General features: G+C 42.1%; 1 protein-coding gene across 1 annotated transcript in view; it reads left to right on the forward strand.

Annotated features, from left to right (window-relative positions):
* Positions 1–24,915, forward strand: part of LOC126281618 (guanylate cyclase soluble subunit beta-1) — a 198,408-nt gene that overhangs the window by 109,088 nt on the left and 64,405 nt on the right. The window contains exon 9 of the mRNA XM_049980738.1: positions 9,127–9,209. Coding sequence (XP_049836695.1) covers positions 9,127–9,209 — 83 coding nt within the window. The remainder of the gene's footprint in view (positions 1–9,126; positions 9,210–24,915) is intronic.

Consider the following 24,915-nt stretch of genomic DNA (forward strand, 5'->3'; position numbering starts at 1 on the left):
TCATATCTTACAGAGCGGAAGAGATCTGTACAGGCTGCAGAACTTAAATGCACAATCAGTACCAAGACACAAACTTCGATCTACAATACTTAATCTGTATTAAATAAATTCCAAGGACATGTTTTTTTTCGAATACTTAAGTTCCTACTTATTTAAAAAAATAGTTATACAGTAAGGAATGCTGCTGTTGCTACAGGCACCAGGATAGGCTTGGGTGCTGTAGCGCCGCTTCCAATACAGGTTCGGAGGTGCGCTGAACCACGATTGTATCCGACTTGCTAATTATAGACGAGGGTCGGTGTGCAGACCAGCCTGGATATAGTTTTTAAGCCAGGTGAATCCCTGTTTTGTACCCAACTCCTGCCTCAGTTGCATATTTCACAAGCATTTAAAGACCTTTCGCTCACTTTCACGTAAATAACACTACACGCGAACATTTGAGTTATATATATATATTCTGTCCTGAGACGGGGGGAGGTAGCGAGTTCGCGCCAGGAAGGGTATACACAGTGTACCCTATAAATTAACCATCCCTAATCCGAAACTTCCTGGCAGATTAAAACTGTGTGTAGCACCGAGACTTGAACCCGGAACCTTTGTCTTTCGTGGGCAAGTGGTCTACGACCTGAGCTACCCAAGCACGACTCACGCTCCGTCGTCACAGCCTTACTTCCGCCAGTACCTCGTCTCCTACCTTCCAAACTTTACAGAAGCTCGCCTGCGAAACTTGCAGAACTAGCACTCCAGGAAGAAAGGATATTGCGGGGACATGGCTTAGCCACAGCCTGGGGGATATTTCCAGAATGAAGCATGCCGAATCCGTTCGTAACCACACAAACCCTGCGTCAAGGCGGGACAAAGACAAAAGAACAAGAAAAATGTTGTATTCAAAAATATAAATTACACACTAACTCTTCAGGAGAACATCACAGAGCTGTATTCCATGTCATTCGTTTATGTAAATAAGCTGCTGTCTTAAGGTGAACGCATATCTACAGCTCATCAGCTGAAAATGCTGTAGCTTAGCTTTGTTCGATTGCAGCACTAGAAGACAGCACATCCAATAATAACACAAATTTAGGATATGTATACACTCATAAGAAAGCACAGCAGTTCCTTTTATTTCCTTGATATTGACGATATTGTAGCAAAACAGATTCCCACTGTTATCCGCTTTTTTGGTGATGCACATAACCTTCCAATTTCTCTAGCAGCTTGATTAAAATGGTTTTCTCGAAGAATACCTTATCTTTTGATCTTCTATGCTCCTAAATTGGAAGGCAATGATTCTTAGCAGAATATCTGTGGCTGACTTGGTGAATCTCACGGTATTTATTGTTCAGTTAACAAACTGGAGATAGGATACAAGAAGAGCGCTTTATCATAACATCGCCTTCATCAGCTTCATAGTCATCACCATCACTATCTTCATTTTCTTCATATGCTTCTCTTTCATCTACTTCCTCACCATCTTCTTCTTCATCTTCAACAGCCATTTAATGTACACGGCTCAATAAGATCTCTTCCATAGTTGTCTATGTTTTACGGACTTCAGCTATACATATCCACGACGCCCCGGCATTTTGTCTTACACCAGCTCCCTACCATCCAATAGTTAGTATCATCGGTTTTTTCTAATATCTCCGAATACAACAAAGTACTTCCAGTGGTCTGTCTAACACGCAGTCTCATTGGCTTAATGACCGTGCACCTCAACTTCATTTCCACTGCGATATCCACTCTGGTCTGTTTTCTGATCCGCTTCTTTATTTCTTTGCCTCTGCTGGTAGTTTCTAATTCTCTCTAACCTACAATTTACATAACTTGACACGGTAATATCAGTCCTGGTTCATAAGATTGAAAATATTTCCTAGCATGTTGTTAGTGACACTGAACCTCAAACAACTACTGCTGTAACGAGCTTACACAGAAATATAGAGCCGGAAATGTCTTTATTTATTACGTAATGGTACCTTTTTCTCCGTATTCCTTTCTGAGTGTCTTTTTCGAATGACTGGATGGACAAATGAGTATTTTCAAAGCTCCGATAGGTATCAGAGAGTTAAATGTGTGCTATAGTAATACCAAACTAACAGTATTCACATAGTTCGGCATTAGCAATAAACACAGGGAAAACCAGAGATTTACCTTTTTCCTGAAGCGACACTGCCCTTCGGTTGGCAGCGTCTGACGGTTCTACCCTCCCCACCACTTTTTGGAGACAAGCGCTACCCACTGAAGTTTGTGATCGTTCATTTAATTAGCCTTAGAGACGCATTAGTGTATGACTAACTATTCTGAACTAACTGGTACAATTTGAAATTTGATAACGATTAGATTCATTTCAGCAAGTTCCAATTTATTTCGATCAGAAGTGTAATTCATTAGATTTTTGCGAATATATTTCTTGGTTGTATTTCTCCGAAATTCAGTGTTGAAGCGTCGTCTGTTGTGAGGTATAACCATCTGTTTTTTTTTTTTTTTGTCACCACTCTACTGACTGGTTTGATGCGGCCCGCTACGAATTCCTTTCCTCTGTTAACCTCTTCATCTCTGAGTAACACTTGCAACCTACGTCTTTAATTATTTGCTTCACGTATTCCAATCCCAGTCTTCCTCTACAGTTTTTGCCCTTTACAGCTCCCTCTAGTACCATGGAAGTCATTCCCTCATGTCTTAGCAGATGTCCTATCATCCTGTCCCTTCTCCTTATCAGTGTTTTCCACATATTCCTTTCCTCTCCGATTCTGCGTAGAACCTCCTCATTCCTTACCTTATCAGTCCACCTAATTTTCAACATTCGTCTATAGCACCACATGCTTCGATTCTCTTCTGTTCCGGTTTTGCCACAGTCCATGTTTCACTACCATACATTGCTGTACTCCAGACGTACATCCTCAGAAATATCTTCCTCAAATTATGGCCGGTATTTGATATTAGTAGACTTCTCTTGGCCAGAAATGCCTTTTTTGCCATAGCGAGTCTGCTTTTGATGTCCTCCTTGCTCCGTCCGTCATTGGTTATTTTACTGCCTAGGTAGCAGAATTCCTTAACTTCACTGACTTCGTGACCATCAATCCTGATGTTAAGTTTCTCGCTGTTCTCATTTCTACTACTTCTCATTACCTTCGTCTTTCTCCGATTTACTCTCAAACCATACTGTGTACTCATTAGACTGTTCATTCCGTTCAGCAGATCATTTAATTCTTCTTTACTTTCACTCAGGATAGCAATGTCATCAGCGAGTCGTATCATTGATATCCTTTCACCTTGTATTTTAATTCCATTCCTGAACCTTTCTTTTACTTGCATCATTACTTCCTCGATGTAAAGATTGAAAAGTAGGGGCGAAAGGCTACATACAGCCTTGTCTTACTCCCTTCATAATACGAGCACTTCGTTCTTGATCGTCCACTCTTATTATTCCCTCTTGGTTGTTGTACATATTGTATATGACCCGTCTCTCCCTATAGCTTACCCCTACTTTTTTCAGAATCGTGAACAGCTTGCACCATTTTGTATTGTCGAACGCTTTTTCCAGGTCGACAAATCCTATGAACGTGTCTTGATTTTTCTTTAGCCTTGCTTCCATTATTAGTCGTAACGTCAGAATTGCCTCTCTCGTGCCTTTACTTTTCCTAAAGCCAAACTGATCGTCACCTAGCGCATTCTTAATTTTCTTTTCCATTCTTCTGTATATTATTCTTATAAGCAGCTTCGATGCATTAGCTGTTAAGCTGATTGTGCGATAATTCTCGCACTTGTCAGCTCTTGCCGTCTTCGGAATTGTGTGGATGATGCTTTTCCGAAAGTCATATGGTATTTCGCCAGACTCATTCTACACACCAACGTGAATAGTCGTTTTGTTGCCACTTCCCCTAATGATTTTAGAAATTCTGATGGAATGTTATCTATCCCTTCTGCCTTATTTGGCCGTAAGTCCTCCAAAGCTCTTTTAAATTCCGATTCTAATACTGGATCCCCTATCTATTCTACATCGACTGCTGTTTCTTCTTCTCTCACATCAGACAAATCTTCACCCTCATAAAGGCTTTCAATGTATTCTTTCCACCTATCTGCTCTCTCCTCTGCATTTAACAGTGGAATTCACGTTGCACTCTTAATGTTACCACCGTTGCTTTTAATGTCACCAAAGTCTGTTTTGACTTTCCTGTGTGCTGAGTGTGTCCTTCCGACAATCATATCTTTTTCGATGTCTTCACATTTTTCCTACAGACATTTCGTCTTAGCTTCCCTGCACTTCCTATTTATTTCATTCCTCAGCGACTTATTTCTGTATTCCTGATTTTCCCGGAACATGTTTGTACTTCCTCCTTTCATCAATCAACTGAAGTATTTCTTCTGTTACCCATGGTTTCTTCGCATCTACCTTCTTTGTACCTATGTTTTCCTTCCCAACTTCTGTGATGGCCCTTTTTAGAGATGTCCACCCCTCTTCAACTGTGCTGCCTACTGCGCTATTCCTTATTGCTGTATCTATGGCGTTAGAGAACTTCAAACATATCTCGTCATTCCTTAGAACTTCCGTATCCCACTTCTTTGTGTATTGATTCTTCCTGACTAATGTCTTTAACTTCAGCCTACTCTTCATCACTACTATATTGTGATCTGAGTCTATATCTGCTCCGGGGTACGCCTTACAATCCAGTATCTGATTTCGGAATCTTTGTCTGACCATGATGTAATCTAATAGCAATCTTCCCGTATCTCCCGGCCTTTTCCAAGTATACCTCCTCCTCTTGTGATTCTTGAACAGGGTATTCGCAATTACTAGCTGAAACTTGTTACAGAACTCAATTAGTCTTTCTCCTCTTTCATTGCTTGTCCCAAGCCCATATTCTCCTGTAACCTTTTCTTCTACTCCTTCCCCTACAACTGCATTCCAGTCGCCCATGACTATTAGATTTTCGTCCCCCTTTACATACTGCATTACGCTTTCAATATCCTCGTACACTTTCTCTATCTGTTCATCTTCAGCTTGCGACGTCGGCACGTATACCTGAACTATCGTTGTCGCTGTTGGTCTGCTGTCGATTCTGATTAGAACAACCCGGTCACTGAACTGTTCACAGTAACACACCCTCAGCCCTACCTTCCTATTCATAACGAATCCTACACCTGTTATACCATTTTTTGCCGCTGTTGATATTACCCGATACTTATCTGACCAGAAATCCTTATCTTCCTTCCACTTCACTTCACTGACCCCTACTATATCTAGATTGAGCCTTTGCATTTTCCCTTTTCAGATTTTCTAGCTTCCCTACCACGTTCAAGCTTCTGACATTCCACGCCGCGACTAGTAGAAAATTATCCTTTCGTTGATTATTCAATCTTATTCTCATGGTAACCGCCTCCTATGGGGGACTATTCCGGAATCTTTTGCCAATGGAGAGATCATCATGACACTTCTTCAACTACAGGCCACATGTCATGTGGATACACGTTAGCCAGCCGTGGTGGTCTCGAAGTTAAGGCGCTCAGTCCGGAACCGCGTGTCTGCTACGGTCGCAGGTTCGAATCCTGCCTCGAGCATGGATGTGTGTGATGTCCTTAGGTTAGTGAGGTTTAAGTAGTTGTAAGTTCTAGGGGACTGATGACCACAGGTGTTAAGTCCCATAGTGCTCAGAGCCATTTGATACACGTTACGTGTCTTTAATGCAGTGGTTTCCATTGCCTTCTGCATCCTCATGTCGTTGATCATTGCTGATTCTTCCGCCTTTAGGGGCAATTTCCCACCCCTAGGACAAGAGAGTGCCCTGAACCTCTATCCGCCCTCTTTGAAAAGGCCGTTGGCAGAATGAGGCTGACTTCTTATGCCGGAAGTCTTCGGCCGCCAATGCTGACTATTTATCAAAATTTAGGCAGTGGCGGGGAACGAACCCGGGACCAAAGACGTTTTGATTATGAATCAAAGACGCTACCCCTAGACCACGGGTTATAGATTAATTACTTCAGTTTATCATGAGTTGTTTCATTCCTAAAGTAAAACTGCAATTATTCACGTAGCTTTGAGATACCTTTCTCCTACATTCGATTAGTTTTAAGTTGTCAGTCAGTACCACTGATCATGTTCCATTGTCTGTGGGAGCTGCTAGCTGCTTAAATGGAAAGGCTATCGCCTTCAACGAAGGAATTTAGTTGTTTCGGACTCCTCTCCGACTTAATATTGTATGCTAATCCTTCCTCATTTACGTTTGCAGACTTTCAACACTTTTTCTCTTCTCTCTCTCTCTCTCTCTCTCTCTCTCTCTCTCTCTCTCTCTCTCTCTCTCTCTCTCTCTCTGTCTCTTAACACTATCCTCCGTAACTGCTACAAATCATATCTGTAATAGCACTCCCGTATCCACGACTTTCTTTCATTAACTGTATTAAGGGCCTATTTAATTTTGACTGTATTATGATCCTTGTCAATACTGTTCTCATGTGTTGAAGGCGTTTCCGTCTACCCTTCGTAAAGATTCATAGTAACATGTCTTAAGAACAAATGAACTACTATTCTTTGTAATTACCCGCCAATGCTTTTTAGTGATGCCACGTGTAAATCCAAACTTGATCCCTTCCGTTATGTTTAACTTGTTCCAACGATGTGGCGAATTTTTTAGAAGTGAAAATAATGCCTGTAATGCCTGTTAGATCATTTTAAGTGTTAGCAACAACCATTGAGCTTCTGTACTAATATTATAGTTAGCCGTTGTTTGTAGGAGGTTATTGGACCTATTCAGTGGAATAGCTTCAGACATTTTGTGAATTCAGAGATCCATCACAAGGCCGGTAACACGTAAACGCTCCTCGATGACTTCATACGAATATAATTTTCTGTGAAAAACTCACCTTTTATTTGATATTCGAGCCTACGCCGCCCTTTACAGTCGCGAAGGTTGTAAATACCGTGTACTCCACATGAATGTTACAACCAACTTCGGAGGGGGGGGGGGGGGGAGGGGGATTGTAGATGATAACTTGAGGAACAAATGGGGAATAGGAACTCTTGTCCATAAACGTTATCCAGCGACGCTACAGAGTGTCGAAGTGATAGTCACCGATAGGCCCCCCCTTTGGCAGAAAACGTGACTCTGCACAGACGGACCGAATTGAGAAAGTCTCTTAATGTTGTCTGTTATTCAGTGATCGCGATTGACTGCCATGATCACCATTGGAGCAGACTGAGCTAGCTGCTACGTACATAGGCCTTGCCTCCTTTGAATGCGATGCTCTGTTGCGTCAGTGGATGACGGTTTTCGATATGGGTTTCCATTCACAGTTAATTTTCCTCACTGAACCCTCTAAAACTTCCAATGTTTTAGACTACACAGGAGAAAAATAAACCGCAGATGGTAACCTGTGTCCACAGATGTCATCCACGAAGGTAGCAGAGCATCGCATTCAAAGGAGACAAGAACGGTACACACAGCAGCTAGCTCAGTCTGCTTCACTGGCGATCATGACAATCAGTCAAGATCACTGAATCACAAACGTCATTGGGAGACATTCCGCCTATGACCAGACAGCGTACAAAGTCACATTTGCTAGCCTGATGACACGCGCCGACGCCTATAACTTCAGTGCTCTGTAGCGTCGTTGATTGTCATTTCCGTTGACGGTTCCTGTCCTCGAATTTTTCCTCACGACAACCACTACAACCCTCAGAGGTTCGTCTCAACGTTTCCAGGACGCACTGTATACGTATATTTATCAAACACTCCCCTTACAAGTTTCATCATTTCGAGTACACGTGTGAATTTCTAACCGACCAAACTGCTGAAGTCTTAGGTCCGAGAAGTTCTTATCTGACTGCCTTACATTGAAACTGGTAGTTCAGTAAACTTTCCTTTCTATGTACATCGGAAGCATACTTGTTTTTTTAAATAAAACTGTCATTTCCTGCTCCCACTTCATACTTCCCAGACGCGGTTTTCCTTTTTCTTGCTCTGAGGCATGATCAGTGGGATCTATAACGATATAGTTTTGTTATTTTTAGATTATCAAGCAGTTCACGCCATGTTTTTTACGTAAAGAAGTAATTACATACTCATCTGGTCTGGAGTTGCACAACCACTTCATTACCGGTAATAAAGTGGTAGTGCGAACTCAAGACCAGTAACCAATTACTTTTTTACGTAAAAAATCGTGACTTGAACTATTTGATAACCTAAGAACAACAAAACTATCTTTACAGATCGCACTGATGATGCCTTAGAGCAAGAAAAAGGCGAAACACGTTTGGAAAATATAAATTAAGTGGCAATATGAAAAGGCAGTTTTATTTACACAACAAGTATTCCTGTGCTTGCTGCGGAGATTGGCCACGCAAACAAACTTGTTATCGAACGCATACTTTAGAACACAGTTCTAAGTTTAACAAAAGCACTTCAGGTTATTTTTCCTGTTTCTTTTATTTATTTTCTGCCCATCCCTGTACCTAAATGCAGAAACTTGACACTTCGTTCTATAATTTAATAGTTAAGTTTTAAGTTTTCTTTTCCTAGTAAAGGAGTCCTGTGTTTTGTAAAATTCTGGGTCTATCGTTACCCTGTTCCAGTCAACAACGTAATGCCTGATGAAGAATATAGTCTCATTATCGCCACCGTAAATGTCCTTGAACTTCACCATTAAGAGAGCCATCCCAACAGCATTATCTGAATGATAGAAAACTAGAAACTATTTAATTTCAGCACAAAGTCCAATTGTTAGCTTGATGTAGATCCACATGCATGTTGACTGATACACTGATACCCGGAACAATCGTATCGGTTATTGCATTCCTTTCCTGCTTTGGATAAAAACACTTTTACTGCACAACACAGTTCCCTCATATAGACACACTACAACTATAATGGAAAAGTAGAGTCAAACCCATATTCTATCAACGTTGGAAAAATGTCGAAATACCGGGTTGATACAGTTGTTTAGAATTTATTTGAAAGAGAAACTGGTAGATAAACTGCTGTTTTGAAGTGTGTGCAGTGTAGTATCATGTATCTGCCTTTACGAATGGTTATGGATAAGGAGTAGCGCACAACTGTAGGAAAGAATCAAGACAAAGGTGCAGTCAAAATTTCCATCTGATAAGCGGCTAACATTCTTTCCTTCTCTTCTTTTCAGGGGCAGATGGTGTACATCCCAGAAACAGATCTGGTTATTTTCTTATGTTATCCGAGTGTAATGAACCTGGATGATTTAATAAGGTAATGTCATTCTTGTGAGGTATAAATTTATACATACTTAGTATATTGCAGTGATGAAGAGGTATATATAAGAAAATTTTTATGTCAGCAAGTTTTTAATTATTAAGTATGCAAATAAACATTTCATTTTTAGTTTTTAAGTATTCAAATCCATTGATTTATAATTCTTACAAATCATTCAAGGTAGAGATAAAAACTTTTGTATAACTTCTTCCTTGTGGATGTTGCTATAAGTTGGGGCAGGTTTTAGAGAAGGAAGAGAAGTCTACTTATGTGTGCCAAGCCATCTCATATGCCTCAGACGGTATTCTCTGAGCATACATAACGAAGTCAAAAGATAATTAAATAAACATCGGCAGATTTGTTACTGCTTTTAAGATTCGGATGGCTCGAAGAGATCAGGGCTGAGTTCTCTGATATAGGGAAAATTTGTATTTTTTGTTTTTCACTTTTTAGCTTTTTTCAAGTTAATTTTTTTATGAGTGAAAGAAGAGTAAATTTGTAATTATGGCAGTGTCAGGTGAAAACTGCGCTAGTTTTTCGGCGCACTCGGGTTTTACTTCAATCTCGTAAATACACTTTCGTGACCATGTGCATCATCTTGGTGAAAGGCTTTTTGCCTTATGCTTGCTGCGTCCCTTCTGATGTACTTTTCCGCCCAGTCTGTACAGAATTCCTGTTTCGTAATCGCCAATTATGTTTTATTCTTTTCAAGACAGGCGGTTAGAGAACTGCAATTAGCGTTCCGTGAAACATTCTTAAAATTAAATTTACGTTTTTCCCATTCTGTTTTACAGGCCACAGCCTTCTAATATCACTTTCATTGCTGATTCGTCTGTGACGAAAGGACTCACTTTTCACTCACAGTAATAAATCTTTAGAATTGTCCCAGAAACTTCGCTTTCGAATTTCCTTGTCGCCTAGGTTCAACAAACACGAAATCTTGAACAAAGCTTCTTCTTAGTTTACGCTTTATCTGAATTATTCCTGCATTGGTTCTAAGGATATGCTTACGGCTTCAGTTATTTTGTACACTTTTAATCGACTACTGTCCTAATTGAAATAAATACACTGCCCGGAAGCTGGATCAGCAACTCTATTGAAGCCTCCGTCACACTGATATCCATATTCAACCAGACCTCGCTTTCTGATCCGTTATTACAAAAAGTTTCGATACTGGCTTAGTAAAAAGTAGATAAAAGTTAAGGTAGTTCTTTTACTGCTTCATATGTTCTACATATTTATGCCACACTAGAGTACAGCGCACGCGAAGTTTCTACAACCACGTTAAACCAAATAGTTCATTTTTATAATGACGTTCAACTCGCGAGTCACATGCACATGTTCTTGGCGCATCATCGGAGACCCATTCTTCTCTTTGTTGTTTTGTGTTAGGTGCTTACTGATAACGTGAAGTCTCGTCACCGTTTTTCATCGCAATCAGGTCGCGGCAGACGTTTGCGCGTCTTTGCTTTTGTTCAGCACTTAAGGTGTATGGGACAAGCTTCGAACACACTTATCTCTTCTTCAAAAATTTCTTGAGAAAGCCTTGAACTCTTGATTTAGAGGCGTTCTGTTCGTTGCTCCATTGCTCTTTGTGCCACAACGTTGATGTACTACAGCCAGATGTCCGCTACTTAACACTGTCAGCTCACAATTGACTTCTGTTATTGACAGTCGTTGGTACCAGGGGCCTTCGACAAGTAATGCAAGACAGTTTCTTCTGAAAGCAGGTTGTGTTTATTCAGGACCCAAGTACATCATGTTATTCCCCACTCTTTTGCCTACGAAACCCTATGCTTCAACATAATCTCTGTTCAATGCGACGGCCTCGCACCACCTTACTGGGAGCGCCTGTATGGCCGAATGGTGTCACTCTACTGGTCGACGTCGGAGCCAACGTCTTTCAGCGCCAACAACCTGACTGTCATCCACGTTCTGTTCCTGAGGAGTGCAACCTTCAGTGGTCCAAACGGATGGAAGTCGCGAGGTGCGAGATCTGGGCTTTATGGTGGATGAGGAAGAACTGCCCACTGAAGTTTTGCGAACTCCTTTCGGGTGCGCAGACTTGTGAGGCCATCGAGAAGGAGAAATTTATTTGCATTTTTGTGGCCACCAGCACGCTAACGTCTTCTCTTCGATTTTCTGAGGATGAGTGCGGCTGGCAGGAACGCAGGAGATCGGACAGATTTGTGCGACTTTGTTGCGATGATGATAGACGCCCCACCCATCGACTTACCATGCTTTTGTTCACTGACATATCTTCTTAGACCATCTGCAAATGTCTATGAGTATCTTCTATGCTCAGGTTTTCCGCCAAAAGAAACACAGTTACAGCTTTTTGCTTGAAACGAATCTATGTTATACATGTCATTTTAAAGATACGTGTAGCACCCCAACAGGATATAGCGTTTAAACTTACGAAGCATATGAATGAAACCGAGAAAGATACTGCAACCATTAACGTAATAACAGAAAATCAAAGGACACACGTTTACAGATGTTTATGGAATGATGAAGATAGTGAAGAAAGTTTTTCTATAAAAGCTGATAATAACTGTATAGATTAAATAGACCTAAATGAATTAAAAGAAGCCCTAAATGTAACAAAAAATAGAAAAGCTACTGGCCTAGGTATCATTAACGCTGAACTAATCAAATATACAGAAGCCATTTTAGAATTTTTCTTCCTCCATTTCTTAAATATGTTTTGGAAGAACTGTTCTGTATTTCAAAAATGGAACACAGACAAAGTAATTTCTATATGTAAAAAAGGCAATAGGAAAATACTGGAAATTACAGACGTATAAGTTTACTAAACGCAGGCTATAAAATTAATGGGAAAGTTCTTAATCAATGCCTACAAACTGTCACTGATGCAATAATCTTACAAGAACAGTCAGGCTCCAGAAAGGGACGTTCATGTAATGATATATTTATGATAAGAGACATTGTTGAAAACATCGGAAATTGGGCTTATAAACACATTTAACATTTATTGATTTTAAGACATCGTTTGATTAGTAAAAAGACCTCTTTTGTGGAAAATATTGGAAATAAAAGGTTTTCCCAAGCATTTTATTAATACCAAGGAAATAGAAAAATAGGCATGAGTTCCGTTTCGAAATTGTCTGATGAAATTTTAATAAGCCAAGGGTTCGACAAGGGTGCAATTTATCACCCACTTTGTTTAATTTATATACGGGCGAAAAAGATGTCAAGCGGAAAGACCAAATACTGTTATGGACTGAAATTGGATCTAGCATACCATTAAATACTTTTTTCTGTGTTGATGATCAGATAAGTATTAATTAAACAGGAAACAGAAAATAATTTACAAGGAGCAGTGTACAGTTTGAGGTTAAGCGGAACATATGGCAACTTCACTATATCAGCAAATAATACAAAGGAAAGAATCAGTCAGATCGAAAAATAACAATAAATGAAAACAAATTAGAACAAGTACCCTGCTTTATTTCTCTAGAATCTGATATTAGTTTTATCTATGACAAAGACATTGAGAAGAAGGTTAATAAATATCAAGGCATCTGCGGAACAGTTGGAAGAACTTCGGGAAGAAAAACAAGAAAAGAAACACAAATGAAATTCTGTAAAGTTATGGTTGTACCTACTCTTGTAAATGGTTCTGAATCATTGACAGCTACAAAAAAAGGGAATCTCGTGCGTGTACAAGTCGCAGAGATGAAGCTCATGAGATATGTAAGAGGCTAAAACAAAATAGATAAAACAAGGAATGAAAGAATAAGGTCATATTTAAAAGAAACGTTTCAGCTAATGACAATATGGAAAAGAATGGACTGAAATGGAAATATCATGCAAAAAATGATAATGAATAGTCGGCCGACTGGAAAGAGAGAAATGGGTAGACTTTGTATGAGATGGATGGTACAGGTGATTTCAATTCTAATTCATGAAAGGAGTTGATTTTGATTATGGTCCCAACCTATCGAAGCATTTTCTTAAACCGAAATTGTGCGAGAAGAAAGTGTTGCACTACTTATCGAACGCCTCGTCTTATAGCTGCCACTGTCGTTACTGCGCTGACGTCGCTAGTATGCCAGGAATAAAATCAATGTAGGATGTTTTTGGATGGATGGTGTACGTCTAGAGTTTGATTTAAAAGACTAATTGTGAGGGTTTCCGTTGTTGTTCCTTAAGGCTATTCGTAAATTCGTACCGGTATTATCTCGTGTCAGTTTAAAAGCAACGGTATCTCTCCATTCCTGCCAACGACTTGGAGGAAATCTTTATTTTCACATCTACGCAGTTCACGAGAATAACCTCTCTAATTTGAAAGGGCTATGGCACAAAATTCTGCACAATGTCTCTGTACATTCAGCCATGATTACAATTCTGAGATGCTCATCAGGCGAATCACCATCATTGAATGTATACTTGCGTCAGAATTCGGCCATCCATTAACAACCATTGAAAATGAAGTTGCGGTCTCTTTAAAACAGTTCAGTAACATTAGATACATTTCCGTTGCCGGATAAACGTCGTAAAATAAAAAGATCTTATAGCTGCTTGGAATTCCAGTTTACGCATTGAGAGAAGCACACAAAACATAGTTACGTTGATGAGCCAGATAATTATGGCCACCTTAATTACCTGCGGTCCACTTTCGGAACGCAATAGAGCAGCGATTCTGGATTTCATCTAGTCCTTACAAGATTTCCGGAGGTATGTAGCACCAGATGTAGAATGAAATGTCACTTACGTCGCGTAAATTACGTGATGGTGGTTTCTGGATGCGGAGCTAGCGTCCTATAACGTCCCAGGGTCCAGATGAGGCAAATTTGGTGACCATGACAACACGCGATCTAGTGCACGAGCTGACCATACTAGCACAATCCTAATCTTCTGTCATCGACAGTTATCCGAATGGAAGATGCCATTGCCGTCGGGGAGGACATCAAGCGCAAAGGGATACAGGTGGCGCGCAAAAATATTTATATAGATCCCGTCCGTCGCAGGGCTTTTGATACTACCATAGTTTCATGTGGAGTATAGGTAAATGTCCCATACAACGTACACCATTTGTCCAAAAAGTTCTTGGCATATGTCATCAGCTAGTAACTACGGCGGTGGCTTAAATCAACAACTATAAACAACATATGTGCATTCGATCTGACAGTTGTGAGCTGGCCGTGTTAAGTAGTGTGCGTGCATCTGTAGCGTGTCAACCTTCTTGTGTCACAAATCACAATGGAGTTATGCCACCAGATCAAGTGTTCAAGACATTGTCTACAATGTTTTGAAGAAGAGCGAAGAGTGTACATAGTTTTTGCTACACACCTCGACTCCCAAACAAAAGCAACGATGCTTGGGCGCCTACCACTACTTGACTGAAACGAAAATTGTGGACACTTTTTCTGGAAAAGTCATCACGGATAGGAGTCTTAATGTTATAGATGTGAACCGATCCCTAGACGACAAAGTGCAGAAATTCACAAGAAAGATTAACGATTTGACTAACAAACTTTCAAGCCATTGTGACACACGAGTTGAACAAGTTCGCAAATAAGTCTTTTCATGACAGTTTCTCATGTAGGATTATTCTGTACGTTGTACTAAACAAGGGACGGTGTGTGGGAGGACTATCATGAACACCTGCAAATTTAAATCCACAATTTTAGCTCTTTTCTTTCTCTTATTAATCAAGTCTCGAAACTTTTTGTAATGATGGGGTACTACTAGACCCATCAGCCTGCATTCTTGGCAAGGTTCACGTTTCGAGCAGCTATTCGCTTAAATGACGGTAGTAGCACGCATACGTCCAGAGCAGCTTCGCCGTTTCAGAGATTCTCGTCCCCAGGCTCCGGGACATAACAGTCTGCATTTTGAAAACGCCGTCTACGCCACACAGTTTCCCCGTTTATAGTCCTTATCGTTGATAGAATGATGTCCCATTAGTCTCTGTTTCACTGAAATACTGTTCTTACAGCGTCTTATGGCCGAAAAGCCATCACTTGGTATTCAATAACAAGGTGGGCCGTGGGCCGTGAGCAGCGTACTTTTAAAAGCCTTATAAAGCAAATTACTGTGCAGTTCTAGTTGACACTTGATTTGCGTTATTGCCGGATTTTGCATGATCGTAGCAGAAACGAAAGGTAGTTGGTATTGTTGTCATATCTGAGAAGTTTTCTTCCTACCCTAATATTTTCTGTTACAAATATCGTCGCTGTGTGTAGACCTCTGCCAACCGAAGTAATTGAGCAGATATCAATACACTATCGAGAAAAAATTGTAACACCAAGGAGATGTGCAGCACAAACGAATGTTGGTAGGCATGTTTCTACATCTCAGAGACGTCTATTAAAATTCGCCTCAATCGCATAACGGTGGCGCTAGAATCGCTATCATGAAAATACGAATCAGGTTTGCTCTAAGTACATGCAGTAACGATACTGAGATTGGACATGATGAGCTGATGTTGGCCAAGAAATCCTTTTAAGCGAGAAAGGTTCCATTATCAACAGTTCATTGACATTCAACTAAACGGTCTTCTTGCTAGACACACTGGACCTTTACCTAGAGTTATGGTCTTGGGTGCAATTTCGTATGTCAGCAGGAATACTGTTGTGGCTGTCTTACACACCTTGACTGCAAATTTGTCAGTCTGGTGATTTGACCTGTTGTGCTACCATTCATCAATAGCATTCCAGGGGGTGTTTTCCAAAAGGATAACACTCGCTCTTATGCAGCTGTTGCAACCCAACATGCTCTACCGGGTGTCGACGTGTTGCCTTGATCTGCTAAATCACGGGATTTGCCCCAGTTAAGCACATATGGGATACCATCAGATGACAACTCTATTGTCATCCACAACCAGTATTAACCGTTCATGTACTGATCGACCAAGTGTAACAAGCATGGAACTCTATCCCACAAATTTACATCTGGCATCTGTAAAATAAATGCATGTACGTTTGCACGCTTGCATTCAATATTCTGGCGGTGACATGGATTATTAATGTACCAGAATTTCACAATTGCAGTGGCCTACCTCTCGCTTACATTAAACTGTGATCCTGTAATGGTAATCACTTACACATGTTACCTAGACAAATGTATTCCCGAAATTTCATTACTTTGCATTAATTATTTTTTGGTGTTACGTTTCTTCCCTTCCGTGTGTGGTGCAGGACCATAGCAGTAGTTTCCGAAAAGGGCACATCCCGTTATCATCAAGGGATTAGAGATAGAGCTAAGACATTATTAGGTAAGGAAAATGAATTTTAGTGTAGAATTGTTCAGTTAAATATCCCACTATTCATGTGAAATGACAAAGCAAATCCATGGGTATTGTATTCTCTTTAGCCGCTTTTATGTCATCTCGGTGTCTCTGATGAGCTGTACCATGTGAAACAAGAAGAGGATGTTGATTGTTGGCTGGTATTCTCGTTCTATAACACCAACTACACGCAATTAATAACCGATTCTTTATTCATAAAGAAAAAACTACTTAACTTAAGTTTCCATGTACTGTGCTACAAGCTCTCTTTTGTATAGACCACGTAGCATCAATGCTGTTGAATTAGAAGACCGGTTTGTTCACTGTAAGGTTTACTATGTGCTGCCTGTCTCTGTGCTAGAGGATAAGTCTGCGGCTCCATCTCGGTAACACGCTGGAACTCCACAGCGCACAGTCTCGAACTGACTGGGGTAACAGGCTCGAACTAACTGGCCAAACCGACTGGCTAACCTTTCTCCAGTCAGTGGCAGCGATCCTAAATACTGATGACTTTGAGGGCGTTGGCGGCGTGTTTCGAGCCAGTCTTGTCGTTGGCCTTATCGATACTCTCGCAACCTCTATACCGCATGGTGTGCTGGGGGCAGCACAGTGGGGAAACAGTGCTAGGTTGACGAGCGAGTATTTTAATCCCACTGCTGACGTGTACATGTCCAGCACCTTCACCATTGCATCTCCTTGTAAGATGACATTCTGCATATCTGAGATTCCTTAAAGCACAAAGTACACATTTTTCCACTTTCATTTACCTGTTATTCGTTTGTAACCATCCCTTTACAGTCACAAGTTGCTGCCCCCAAGCCAACTGCCATACAGTCAAATCCACAATGGAGGCAGCTCCAAGGTTCGATTCCCAGGCAGCAAAAAAGATCGGGAGGTTTTGTCACAATACCTTCTAATAGCACAGAAAAGCTCCAAAAGGATAGCATAATATTTCAGTAAAAGATCTTGACGTAGATTTTAACTACAACGCAACCAAATCTTCAGGAAAACTGAACACGTTTATATTGGTCAACTTCTCTGTTCCACAGAATGATTTTGTTACATAACTTGCAGCGTAAATTGTTCCGAAGAGTTTTTTATGCCATGGAAACATTTCCATATGGTCAGTAAACAACCATATTTAAATTATAATCATGTTCACAGGCTTGGAAACTGACGCGTTTCATGTCTTGTCCTTACTTAGTCTAGGGCATATGCGACTAATTAATCTACTTCGAGGGGCTCCTGTTCAGAACAACAGGCGGATGCCACAAGGAAACGTCAAGCTAAACATTTGATTACTGTGACTTAAATTGTTCTGTTGAACCTACTGTATGTTGAATACTGAATATTTAGAATGGGGCTATCCCTTTCGTTTAAGATGACTGAGCTTGTTTCATACGTTGCTGTTTGGACAACTAATATATATTGCCACCATTTATTGAGCTACAAATATTCTTCGAGAATGCACAGAATTACCTCGGAACGTAATAGAATGATGATTATTTTAGTATGGCGCTTGTCGAGACTTCTGACAGTGAGAAAAACAACGCTCACTAACTGCACAATATCTCCAGCACGAAAATTCCCACAGTCTTCCGCCTATTTTATATTTACTTTCAAGTTTTCGATTGAAGGTGGACACTAGTTAAAAAAGAAAATAAATTTGAGAAAAAAGTGAGTTCAAGATGAAATGAAATGTCGCGTGACGAGGGCCTCCCGTCGGGTAGACCGTTCGCCTGATGCAAGTCTTCCGATTTGACGCCACTTCGGCGAATTGCGCGTCGATGGGGATGAAATGACGATTAGGACAACACAACACCTAGTTCCTGAGCGGAGAAAATCTCCGACCCAACCGGGAATCGAACCCGGGCCCTTTGGATTGACAGTATGTCGCGCTGACCACTTTTTTTTTTTTTATTATCAGATTGACTTGGTATATTTCACGAGAATTCAGACAACCATAGTCAAATCATCATTTAATATTAGCTGCAAAAAGAAAATCAACAAATTAGGTGAAACACAAATAAAACATTTCTTCTGAAGGGGAAGACCAACCCGTTACCCCACCCGTATGAATTTTGGGTGTATATATATACATGCAAAAGAGAGAGAGAAAAAAAATTACGAAAAAATACAACAAGGGAGGGGACTCGAGCTCAGGGAAGAAACAGGAATCACAGGGGAACTTAACCAACCCCTTGACGGTTAAACACAAGAAAAAGCATATTCGCAAAAAGCGTTCGGTATTGTGGTAACCGCTGCCATTTCCAACGCGCAGTTGACAAATAATGGTGAAAAACGCGGGGATCTGGGTCATTACCGCCTTCAATGACGTAATGGACATAGTAACCCAAGAGCCAGACAATCGTGTTCGTTTTCGTCTGAGGAAAATAAGAGATGTCCGGATGTAAGAAGATGTCGTCTGGGAATGCGGTTTCAGGCCCTCTAGTAAGAAAAGCTAATTGACGGCGGACCCAGAGCCAATGATCCCGTCCGCAAGCAACTAGCCTGTGAAGTAAGGTGTCAGTTTGATGACATTCCTCACACTGATCAGTCGGACGAAGGCCAATACGAAAAAGACGATCACCAGTAGGTATCAGACGGTAAATAACCTTATACCACGTTGAAACAATCTCCATCGGCAAAATGGGAAGACTAAGATGAGACCAGACCGTTTTCCATGACGTTGACGGGGAAGCAAGTTCAACAGAAGAAGGGAAACATGCTGTACTCCAACGGATTTGTAGCATGTTGGTAGTAATATGCGTCATAGAAAGTATATCAGCACCCAGAATACCGACAAGTACAAAGTATTCACGAATGTGCCGCAATTTAGGATTAATCCGTCCAACATTAACAGGAGGGGTCAGACTGGCCGGCCGGAGGCGGGAAAGTAAACGAGAGGTGACTGAATGCGGAGCCCGCGTACAGGTTAAAACATTGCGGCGGGCAAATAAGATGGACGTCTTCACTTTGATATCTGAAAGACCCAATCCTCCAAGCTTCCGAGGCCTGGCCACAACTTCATACCGGACACGGAAGACATGGCGGCGCCACAGAAATCGACTAGACAGCTGTTTCAGCCTGCGGGCCATCATCGCGGGAAGCGGGAAGACCTGCGCAACGTAGTATATTTTACTGAAGACATAGGTCTCTAAAACCCGTGCCTTGTGAAGGAGGCTAAGGGAACGGCGGTCATGTTCAAGGATCGCCCCGTGAACACGACTCGTAACCTCACGCCAATTTAGTGCCGCCATTTTGATCGGATTACGATCCACTATGATCCCCAAGGTCTTATGGCGATCGACAACCGTCGCCCAAGGAATGACGACATGATCAAAGCCTCTCAACGGCAGGAACGTGCATTTGCGATCATTAATGCGAGCACCAGCAAGACCACAAAATGAATCCAAGGTATCCTTAAGCCGCGGTATATCCTCGGCATGTCGTACTAAAACCATGACGTCATCGGCGTATGCACGGACTGCAAAAATTTCCCCCAATATATTCCAGCCACGTAAGTGCATGGTGAGATGGCGAAGTAAGGGCTCTAAGGATAGAACAAAAAGTGACATGGATAAGGGGCTTCCCTGGGGTAACCCCCGTCTGATCGATATCCGGGGGGTAGGGTGACCGTTCACAATCACCGAGACACTGATACCGGTAAAAAGATTAGTTAAGACTTGTCGAGCATCATTATTAAAGCCGACAGCGGTGAGCACTCTCGATAAAAAATCATGGCTGACGCGATCGAACGCTTTTTGGAAATCAAGAAAAAGCAAAGCCCCTGGGATATTAGCGGCAGCCGCCACCGAGATTACATCGCGACATTCGAGAACGGAAGTCAGTATCGTGCGTCCAGGCACACAGCTTTGGTGGGCGGCAATAATGGTATCGAGCAGCTTAGAGAGACGGATATTAATTGCTCGAGCGACAAGTTTATAATCAAAGTTAAGGAGAGTAATAGGACGGAGGGAATCAATTGCAGGTCGACCTGTGGATTTCGGGAGGAGGACCATTCTGCCTTCCTGAAAAGGAGCAGGAAGTGAGACTCCCCGCATCACTTCATTTACCATTGACGTTAAGGTGTCACCAATGAGCGGCCAAAATTGAACATAGAACTCCTTAGGAATACCATCTAATCCAGGCGACTTGCGGGACTGCGATCCTGCAACAACATCATATATGTCATCCTTCTGAAAGGGACGCAGAAAGGCGTCGTTTAATTGAGGAGTGACGACGCGAGGCAGCAAGGAGGTAAAGTCGTCAAGAGAGGTTTCCGCCGGGACATGAGTATCGTACAGATCAGTAAAATAGGTGTAAACGAAGTCAGAAATGTCACGGTGAGAGGTGAACACGCGGCCGTCAGCGGTTGTGAGGGAGGCAAGGCACCCACGTTTCCGGCGCGACCGTAAACGGACTAGATGGTAGAGTGACGTCAGTTCCTCTTGTAGAAGGGAACGTGGTTGAGACCTCGTCCGCAGGCCCTCCATTTGAATGCGTTTGAGCTGCAGCAATTTGGCTTTGATGCGCTGTATATCAGTAACCCGTAGGGGAGCATGCGTAGCACTATCGTACAGTTGACGTAAGACAGAATGGTAAAATTCTTGCGTTCGTCGATCTTCTGCCACCTTCGCAGCCCCAAAACGCATGAGAGGCCTACGGATGTGTGGTTTTGCATACAGTGTCCACCATGCCACGATAGACGGGTACCGGTCCATAGTACGAGAACAACGAGTCCAAATGTCCTCCAGGACGATACCAAGGGAGGTATCTTGCAAATACGCGATATTGAGCATCCAAGGAGGACGAAACAATTTTACCGGTTGTCGCTCGTAATTAAACGTAACGGCTACAGCGCAATGATCAGTAAAACAGGCTGGTATCACAACAGCCAGAAGTTGCCCACACAAGGAATCGGAAAGGTAAAAGCGATCGAGGCGACTGCTAGACGTGGGAGTAAAGTAGGTATGTCGCACAAGTGTAGGATAGCGAGAAACCCACACGTCACGCAGGTGCAAGGAGCGCACAAGGTCGTCGAGTTCTTTACTGAAATTAAAATTAGGGGACTGATCTACCGGCCGTAGAACACAATTGAAGTCCCCACCTAAAATTATCTTTGTCGGGGATTTACGAAGCAGGTAAATGACTTCTTCTTTATAGGAACTCGAGCGTGCGGTAGTACAACCCGAACCAGAAGGGGCATAAAGAAGGAGTAAACTGAGATCATAAAACGTGCACCCGATCCCCCTTCCACTGTCGAGTACTTCGAAATTCATCAACGGAATGCCTTCTCTATAAAACAAGGCAGTGCCCGTAGAAAGTTCGGAAGCGACATTAAAAAACGTCGAGAACCCAGGAATGGAAAACTGGTCGAATAGGACTTCCTGTAAAAAAACAACATCTGCCCCAGACTGATAGATAAACTGTCGCAAAGCGGCGAGCCGAAGCTCAGAACATATTCTGTTAATATTCAGAGTAAGAAATGTATATGCTTGCATGGAACTTCAACCTAGAAAGAAAAACAAAGATCGGTAGAGAGCCGTCAGCAGACGGAGCAGCATAAAAGTAATCATACCAGAAACAAGCGCTGAACCACAGAGAGAAAAACTACGAAACAGAACCCTCATCTTCCCACTGCTTTTTCTTCGGCCGTGACGCGGCTCTCCGTGGCTGTTTACGGATTCGACTGCGGCTCCGCGGTGCCGACGCTGCAGCGTTCGGCTGCGTAGGAGCATCATGTAGACATTCCGTGTCAGATTGCGAGAGAGAGGCCTCTACATCCCACTCGTCCGCAGACATGGGTTCACGGTGGGACAGTTGGTGAATAACAACGGAATCCACTGGCTCTGGAGAATCAATCAGTTGTTTGATGGGAGGAGGCTGTGACCCAGAGGGGGCGACAGAAATTCCAGAAGGGGGATGCGAAACAGAGTCAATAGGAGAAGTGTCAGAGAGCACCGGAGAAGACACGTGGCAACCAGAAGCAGGTTCCGTCACGGGCGTCTCCGAAGAGGCTGCCGCGGTAGCAGGAACAACGTCAGATAAGGTGTCAGGGAGCTTCTGCAAAGGCGTGATAGCACCTGTGGCTTCCTCATCCACGATTTCCGACTGAGAAAGAGAGTCCTTTACCGGAGGCCCATCGGAAGGGCGAGCCAATAAGGAAGATTCATCAGCCGCATCATCCTGTGTTCGCCGACGCTTGTTGTGAGAAATCAGCGCGGGAACATCGGAATTAAGGGCAGCAACATCCCTACTCAAGGACAACGGGGGAAAATCACGGCCGTTGTCGGGCAACGGATCACTGCGTCCCTCAGTAACAGTGAGCGATTCAGTCCGAGATCCTTGCGGGAGAAGATCAGCTAAAGTCAATTTTTTACGCTGTTCGTATGTAGGTTTTAATACCACCACTCGCCGCGGACAATTAGTACGGAAATGACCAGTTTCATTACAATAATAACATGTTCCTTCCTGGCCACTGTACGTGATATGGACCCTATAACCACATACCTGTAGGTGAGAAGGAATAGGTTTTTTGACCACCATTTCCACCGACCGAATACCACTATATACCTGTAAGCGGTGCTGAGCAGACCAGCGTTCCTTTCGAATATGGCGTACGTCCCCATGAGGAAGCAAAACGGACTTCAGAAAAGAGTCGTCAACCTCGGGCGGAAGGTTAAATACCCGAACATTCGTATATATCACTTCTGCATTTGCCAAGAGAACCATACTAGTGGAACCATCACGGTGCGTAAAGGGTACCTGAGAACCATGGCGAGAAAGTAGCCTATCAACCTGGAGCGGGTCAAGAAACTTAACAAAAAACACATATAATTCGCTGTCGAAATATGCGGTATGCACCTGATCAGTAGTGACCTTAACTGTATCGACTAACCAGTCATGTATCTCCAAAGAACCGGGCTGGACGTGACGCGTGGATTTGTCAAAGGTAAAACTGACTGTACCTGTACGCGGAACTTTCGTGGGAACAATGGTGGACATCACGGCGAGAGACGACGCCGCGACAGGAAGGGCCGCACGAACACCAAACACCAGCCGACAACCAGCGATGCGACGCGCACGGAGACCAACACGGCACTAAACTGACGAGGAAAACACGCTGCGCTACGGTAGAGGCGGAACTAAGAGCACGACCTAGTCGCCCGACGCGCGAAGCGAGAATAACCACTCAGCTACCGGGGGCGGACAGTTCAAGATTATGTTGCCAGATAGAGGATTGCGTAGAACCCAGGACAGCTGCACGTACGTCGGAAATTACGTTTACAAAGCAATTTCTCCTGTGCATAATCCCATGATGAATTGATTCCATAACTACTTACTAGACTACAGCGAGAACAAGACTAATGTTCGTATCTATCATGCAAATATTCTCATATAATTACAGTATGACCCCAGTCGTCGTAGCTCTTAGCTACAATCTTCAGTACAGAAACATCTTGCAGATATGATGAATTACTATAATTATCTTGTTTTAATTAAAGAACGATTCTACTTACGCAAATGTACAGTTCTCATGAATGTTTATGAATTTTGAAAAAGAGTTAATTTCTTTTCGCAACTGTAGAAAGATAATGACTCCATTACACTCCGTTCAGGTAAAAGAATAGATCGCCGGGGTCGCTTGCAGGGGAAAATAAAGCCTTGAAGACAAGCAACTTAAGTCTCTTCCTTTATTACATCACTTTGGTAAATCAGTCACTACCTGGATCAGTAGATAGATGGCAGGAATGGTCTTTACGTAGCTCGAAGTGTGCATGTTGATAGACAGAATCAATGTGTGTACAGCTCTCACATACATTTTCAATATCGATTATGTCATACGACTGTGTCTCATTAGTTCAGGCACGACACATGGGATGTTCGAAGCTTGACAACCGGTGATCTGTCTCCAGTATACGGATAGAATAGGATTCAACGTTATATGAGATCAGTTGGTAATTACTGTGAAAGGGAATTGTCCATATACATTTATTATGAACTTGTGAAGTCTCATTTTTAGTATATATGGCACTTACCGATTCTCAATTTTTTAACTAAAATATATATTTTACTTAATTTGTACGATATGATTTTCTTATGTAGTCTAAATATTGCACGCAAAACTTCAAAATCGTAATTGGAGTACCACCATTTTACTCTTTTGGTATTGTGGGGAAAATGGTAGACTAGTGCTGGTATCTAGCGTACAGGGAAATAACTCAATATAAGGCTCTGAGTGATACGGAAGGTTGACGTGCATCACTATAGAAATCAAAGATAACTGTTATTAAAGATTGTACGAGACGAGAATGCGGCAAGGAGTCATGTGAGCTGGAGAGGCATAGCATGCTACGTTAGAAAGACAGTTTTAGCAATGCAATTACTCAATATTTTACATGTGACTGATTTGACGTGATTCGAATGATGCAAATAAATTAAATC

The sequence above is a fragment of the Schistocerca gregaria genome, chromosome 7, assembly GCF_023897955.1.
Source record: "Schistocerca gregaria isolate iqSchGreg1 chromosome 7, iqSchGreg1.2, whole genome shotgun sequence".
Taxonomy (NCBI): Eukaryota; Metazoa; Arthropoda; class Insecta; order Orthoptera; family Acrididae; genus Schistocerca; species Schistocerca gregaria.